We start from the raw sequence: 6,968 nt of genomic DNA on the forward strand, positions 1-6,968 counted from the left end.
ACCATCTGGCTGCATTGTCTCTTAAAATTTGTAAAGTATTTTTCGCTTTTAGGCTTTTCCGTAGTGAAATTCTGATCTCTACGCAATTCCGGCCGGCGGAGCTCTGAAGAAGCATGTCATTCAGATTCAACATCTATTAGTCCCCAGCATATCCTTGATGGAAATCTAAAGGAAAAGCATATCCATCTTATGAAAAACCTAAGAGAAATAGAACCTCAAATAGATGAAAATTCCTGGCGGGTTTTGTCAAAAGGCATTCACCAATTCAAGTATCTCCTTTACCGCTCTCACAAGTCTCTTACGTTTTTTTTTTCTTTAATAATTAAGTGTCTCACGTTTCAGTCCATTTTTTAGAGACCAAAATAGATGGTGAAGCTCAAGCTCTCTTGGTCAAAACCCAATCTTCCTATGCCCATTTATCCACATGTTCTTCTTTCGTATAAAGACTCAGCAGATGAAGCAGTGCAATAGTCCCACGGATGTGCCTGTTAAAAAACCAATCATCTGGAAATTGGTTACAACAGGACACCTATGGACATCCAAAGATGACTCTTAAATTCAGCTTTTCTGTACAAACAAAGAATCAATTTGTTTGCTATATTAGAGAGTTATCTTAAGAAGGTTCACTACAAATTTGGATATGAGAATTCAGTGCAACCTGCAAAAACAATCGAACTCCTGGGAACAGCCATACAAGCAATATGAACAGTTGATTTCATCAAGTTTGCTGAACAGCCATACAAACAAAGAATCAATTTGTTTGCAATATCAGATAGTTGATTTCACTCTATACAGATTAATTTACCATTGAGTCACTTCGATAACATCAGAGATGTTATAATGATCAACCAAATTAGCTTTACTCAAATCGCATTACTAAGGTACTGCAAAAGCAGCAGCGAACCGCTACACATTTAAATCCAACTGTCTCAAAATTATCACATTCACCTCGGACTGCTTGAAGAATTTGACCAAGTTGGGTTCTCCGTGATATAAAATTTGGATTTCCAACAAACCCATGATATATTAACTGTTTCATTTTTAGTTTAACTTTAAAAATGGGTTAAACCTAACAGCTATGATGTACAAAAGGTTTTCAAGAACACGTGAAATAACCATCTCAAATAAGATGAAAACAACCTCAATGTATGTAAGCTTTATAATAACATCATAAAAAGCATGAAAAGTATAGCATTACAGAGATTATGACCGGATAGTTAAGCAGAAATTCCTAGGTCTAAGAGCGCTTATTCATCCTCCTGGCTACGCAACCGAGCAAGCTTGTTCGTGACAACAACATCAAGCTGAGCAGCACGTTCTACAATTTCTTTCCTCTTTTTTGTGGATATGTTGTGGGCAATTTCCGCACAGTAAATCCTGATTCCACAACCATTACAGTTGAATGTTACAAGGAATTGCACAAAGGTATGCAAGTTTATGAAAAATATAATAACCGGTGTATGTGCCATAGACTACGTCAATACCTGTTGTGCATCATCAGCAACTCAAGCTCCTTCACATTGTGCACAAGAAATTTTTTAAAGCCGTTAGGAAGATAGTGACGAGTCTTCTTGTCAGATCCATATCCAATGTTGGGCATCAAGGTGGATCCCTTGAATTTTCTTCTGACCCGGGAATCAATACCCTTAGGCCTACGCCAGCTTGGCTGTAATGGATGCATAAAATAGCAAAGGTAAGTCTTAACACTCTAATCCAAACAAAGCAAATTGAAGAAAGAAAACATTGCACTTCACTCAGGATACCAAAAAAAATCAATAGTTCAGTTCCTCTAACAAACCAAATAATCAAATAATAACTCGTGGCTTAAGAAGGTGGCAACACAAGAAGAACCCCAAAAAAGAGTGGACTAGTCAAAATAAAGAGAAGATGCAGATCTTTAACAAGTGAACAAATGTAAGCAGGATTTTAGTAACAGACAGCTTATAGACAGTAAAGCTATCCGTGTCGCAACCTGTTCCCTAGTTCATTTCTGCCCTAAAACGAAATGCACAGAAACAACATTTAATTCTGGACATTAGATACCATGGGCAGACATTATTTTCAATATCATTCCAAAAAACTCTAGCAAAAATAAATGTTATCTATGATAGCAATCTCAGCCGAAAGATGGTGAATTTCTTTGTGATAATCACTGAACAATCATCAACTATAACAAAGTTCATCATGGATTGCACTAAAAGATCCCAAACATTGAAAAGTTCAAAAAGAAGAGAAATAATCAAGCATATATAAATATGATGGAAATAAATACCGCAAAATAATGAATACAGAGATAAGCAAGAGAGATCAGATGGTAGTGCATGATTCTATAATCATCATTCAATTGCAGAGACGGTGTATGGGTAAGAATCATCACGCCTCGTCTTGCGAAAAGCAGAAAGTTGATAAAAAGAAAAATAAAACTTATTAGAGGAATCAGATAATACGTCAATCACCACATTACATCTTTATGCAGATGCAAATTAAGCCTGGGGCGACAAAGTACTATCATCATATTCCTCTGGAACCATATCGAACGTAAAAGCGAAGAGTCGGTAGCAGTAAAAGAGAAAAACAAATCAAGTACCTTGACAGAAACAAATCGATCGCTTTGTGGCCTTTTGAACTTCTTGACCCTCTTTTTGATGATTTTCTTATCCAGCAGAGGCACCGCCATTGTTACCTACCTTCTGCAAACAAATAAATTGTTAACAAAACACGATTAGAAGAAAAGAAAAAGATCTGCCCATTACAGGCATAGATGCAAAACCATATACATATAAGCTCTCTCACGCGTAAAGATGGAGCGGAAATAATAGTATGGAAGTAGGGCTTGCTTACGAGTATGAATTAGGGTTTTGTGTTCTGGTCCGCCGCCCCCGGGGTACACTATTGCCTATGGGGTATTATGCTTGGCTGTTTATATAGAAAGACGCTTGGCTCCGATTAGGGTTTTGACTTTGGAGGTCAAACTTTATTTAAGGATAGGAGGTGTGAATAAATCGACGGTTTCAGGTCCGGTGAGCGCGATGTATCGTCGTCAAATCCGTTTTTTCATTAAAAGGAAAAAAATAAAATAAAAATATTTCATAGTTAATATGCTTTTATATGCTTGTCATTGAGATTATGTGTATAATAAGGAAAATTTTAATTTAAATTAAATTTGATCGAATTTAAATTAATTATAAAATAAGTATTATATATTTACAATATAATTAGTGCATAGTTTAAATAAATTAATAAATCACATAATAAATATATTACACTTATTATGTAAATAATTTAATTTGATCAAACTTTGATTTAAATAAATATAATAATAATTACTTTATTTCTTACAATTATTACAAAATCATGACTAAAAACTTAAAAGTTCTTCACAAATTTTAATCATGAATTCTTTAAAATAAGTTGTGTTCTTGTAACTCATCAATGTCCATTTCCAATTGAAAAGATTTTTATATCTTGATTTAATGTAAAATATGTTCATAAATGTGTTGTGCATACAAAGAACAAAGATTTCATACGACTTTGAGCTTTCATAGCTACATATGAGGTGTATAAATACATCATCAATACGTTATTCAGTAGAATCCAATACACAAACCTTGTTGATAGGCGTAGCATTCAAGCAGTTATAAATAGAAGAATGAAACTCGTAAGAATTGGGAGAAGAGGGTACGACATCAACCCACTCCTTGTCAACCTTCTCCACATATGAATTACAAGTAAGAACAGCTTCAAACTGAAGTTTGTTCATCTGCTTCACCAACTTCCTCAAGAAACTCATGGACAATACCACATCAAAATCTTCTTCCGACGTGATATCTTTGAAGAGACCAACTCCCACGTTTGCTTTGCACGAATCAACAAGGCCGACAACCTTGTGGTCGTTTCTGCGGTTTTTATTGCTTTTCAGAACCTGCAAGAGGAAGACATTATCAACATGCTGAACTTTTGCTTTCCAATGTCAAAACCAAAGCCGGCTTGAAGATTAAGCTTTACAGTGGTTTTCCTCAACTAGCTTTAGCCTTTAGTACTATGGGGTGAAGCGAATAAAAAAGAGGTCACTGCCTGTCATCCGCAGGAAATAGCAATTCGATCTCATCTAGGGAAGAGAGCCATTCTATGAAAAGGAAGCAAAATAGCATCTAATTTGGACAAGGAAATGATTTAACGAAAATACATGCAAAGCACGAAGGTAGAAGCGTTCTGGACCGTAACTCATAAGTGAAAACAGCAGCATGCTAAATTATTCAGCTCAAACTCTTTCTCACCTGGATATACTCCACGCCAAGTTCACCAAGTTGATCTAATAATGAGTCCTGGGATGAAAGTAAGCTAATCAGCCCTCCAGATCCAATTGGTCTTTGGAGGAATTCCCAAGGCGACTTCATCAATATCTTGTGCTTGCCATACCCTCCAAGAGAGCTACTAACAACAGGAAGCTTCTCTTCTTCCAAAAACCAGACCTGTTAAAAAGATTCCAACAAAAAAGAAAATGCACGAGTATTACATGCTATAGCACAGATCTGAGTTCAATAACTGTTCGAAAATGAGGCAGCAGAAAGAATTCTCTGAAGCCTCAGCTTCACTATTGTAAGCTAGGCAAGGCTAAACCAGCATCAGAGTATCATCATTTTTAATTTTTTTTAGGGGAAAAAAAAGGTAAAGAAAAGAAATCAAGTGTCAAACCTTTTCGGGATCAAATGAATAGTGGTCATGATTTGAGAACAATTCTTGAAGACAACCGACTAAATCAGCAGAAGAAACCAATACGAGAGGCACAGCTAAGCGGTCTTTGATCTGCATCAGCAAACCAATGATTCAGATGATGTAGCAAAATCAGATGCATCAAAAGGCAACCCTTTTCTGGCCGCTTTTGAAATATCTATGCAATGTGTTTTCATCAATTCAAACCATATCCGTGCATTAGTACCCCATTTATTATCTTTAAACTAAAAGCAAAAGTAAGTGCCATATTTCGAGAAACTATAATGTGATGGATTGATAGCGGTTGATAAAAAAGTATGTGATGGGGATAACCTATGAGATTTGAGCATTCTAATCTTCTTGAAAAGCATCAGAAAGAAGATCTCATGACATTACCTCAACAAATCCAATATGATCCAGTAATGCTTTTCCAATCAGACACGCATTGTCATTTCCTTCGGAGTTAACAAGATTGGCATCAGAACTCCTTTTCATCTCTCCAATTTCATCCAATACTAAAAATATGGCAACTTTGCCATTTGAAGTCAAAAGGTTACCCTCCCTTTGCAGTTTGCAATTTGGATCAGACAACTTCCCGCTTCCAGCAGACCAGGGATTCCCAGATACTCTTACAGTGTTTAGTCTTGGCACAGCACTCAAAAAATTGAGCAGATTTGGCCTGACTCAAAAGATGAAGGGTTGCAACACATTAATGCATCGACTAAATATTTGTTCACAAAAATAAATTAAATGTGTCAAGAAGTTCACACATGTCTCCAGGAACCGGCTCGATGTGGTAGCGTCGCCCTCAAAGTTCAAACAATAGGTCCAACAAGAAAAATGTGAGAATATGAATCCTGTAATTTTGCACTTCCTTTTCTGATTAAAAGGCTGGTAACTTCATGCACGTTTCTACAAAATACCTATACAGGATTTCTTGCATGGAAGATCACAAATCCTACTTTTGATCCACATTTTACCCTGCACTCAGGATGGACACAAATTCTTATTTTTCAAACGAGTCGTGAATTGTACTCTGCTTGTCAGCAATTTCATATTTCAGCCAATGACCAGTTCATATGGAGATAACCCAAAAGTCTGCTGCTTTAGCAACATAATTTCTCTACGTGGTTGATTCTCCACACATAAGATCCAGCTTGCATTGACAATATCAAAAGAGACTCAAACCCAATAAAGTTAAATATTCAGCAGAAGCTTTTACCTCGTCAAGGGGATCTCAATAGTTTGTAGAGCCTGTTGCAGCAATTTTGAATTTACAGTTACTATTTGATTTGCAAGCAAGCCCCTTTGATCTTTATCTCCATATCTAAACCCATGAAACACATGTTCCTGTTCCATTTCACACAGTTTCTTTTTTGCTGCTACCAAGCGTCTTTGGAACTTTTTTCTTTCTTTCCATTCCTGACGAAGGCAACAGATATGTTAAGGACTACGAAAACTACAAATAGGAAAACCAAAGTGAGTGAGAAGAACTTCTTTGATGATTACAAGTCATGATGCATAGTTCATCTACTGAATCCTTCTCGGACACTATTTAGTAACAAAAAGAAGTTATCAGTCTTCTAATAATAAAGAGAAGCAACCAAACAACAAAAGGCAAGCTCCAACTGTCATAAACCAAACATTTGGTAAACAATATGAGAAATATGCACAGACCAAACAATAACCAAATAGAGGAAGCTCTAGATAAAGAATGGTTAAAGTGGAAATGCAGTAACAAATTGCATGTTGATGTTTCTAACTTTTCCCCCCCTATGCCTCTCTTTTTCGTTGCCAAAAGCGAAACTTAAAAAGAGTATGTAGCTTATCTAATTCAGCTAATGCGTAAGAATGATAGCAAATCACATGTTTATATGACAAAATGCAACAGAATAAACTGCAATTTTCCAGAACCAGCAAAGGCAAAGAGCATAGCAGAAAAGAGTATGCCTCACATGCTCACGTCTTTCTTTCTTGGATCTCTCATCGGAGCGAATATTTAACTCCAGGAGCCCCTTTGGAGGTGTAATTAACATTTCTCTTTTTTCCAAATCAACAGTTGGAACAATTGATTCAACAAACGGAACCCACACTAGTGGACCAGAATCACCTTGCCCAATTTTTGACTTCCCAATCTTGTCATGAATATTCCTCAATGAGTTAAGCTTGACGTGTAGAAGATCGCTTGCGCCACTATTGAAAACATTAACAACAACTCCTATTGGTTCCCCTGATTCCTAAATCAGACAAATCAA

At 36.4% G+C, this 6,968-nt stretch overlaps 2 protein-coding genes across 3 annotated transcripts in view; both read right to left on the bottom strand.

Moving 5' to 3' along the window:
• Positions 1,094–2,999, bottom strand: LOC105175662 (60S ribosomal protein L32-1). Of its 2 annotated transcripts, none has more exons than XM_011098174.2 (4): positions 2,842–2,999; positions 2,588–2,690; positions 1,485–1,666; positions 1,094–1,377 (listed from the first exon to the last, which is right to left on the bottom strand). In XM_011098174.2, the coding sequence occupies exons 2-4, from the start codon at positions 2,675–2,677 to the stop codon at positions 1,248–1,250; spliced, it is 402 nt and encodes a 133-aa protein (XP_011096476.1). In that variant the 5' UTR covers positions 2,678–2,690; positions 2,842–2,999; the 3' UTR covers positions 1,094–1,247. The 2 variants fall into 2 exon arrangements, with proteins under 2 accessions (XP_011096476.1, XP_011096477.1); XM_011098175.2 differs by lacking the exon at positions 2,842–2,999 and adding an exon at positions 2,794–2,812.
• Positions 3,501–6,968, bottom strand: part of LOC105175663 — a 5,015-nt gene continuing 1,547 nt past the window's right edge. The window contains exons 5-10 of the mRNA XM_011098176.2: positions 6,669–6,950; positions 5,936–6,135; positions 5,110–5,392; positions 4,696–4,806; positions 4,278–4,472; positions 3,501–3,922 (exon numbers count right to left, since the gene is read on the bottom strand). Coding sequence (XP_011096478.2) covers positions 3,581–3,922; positions 4,278–4,472; positions 4,696–4,806; positions 5,110–5,392; positions 5,936–6,135; positions 6,669–6,950 — 1,413 coding nt within the window. The 3' untranslated portion in view covers positions 3,501–3,580. The remainder of the gene's footprint in view (positions 3,923–4,277; positions 4,473–4,695; positions 4,807–5,109; positions 5,393–5,935; positions 6,136–6,668; positions 6,951–6,968) is intronic.

This window comes from Sesamum indicum, linkage group LG12, assembly GCF_000512975.1.
Source record: "Sesamum indicum cultivar Zhongzhi No. 13 linkage group LG12, S_indicum_v1.0, whole genome shotgun sequence".
NCBI lineage: Eukaryota > Viridiplantae > Streptophyta > Magnoliopsida > Lamiales > Pedaliaceae > Sesamum > Sesamum indicum.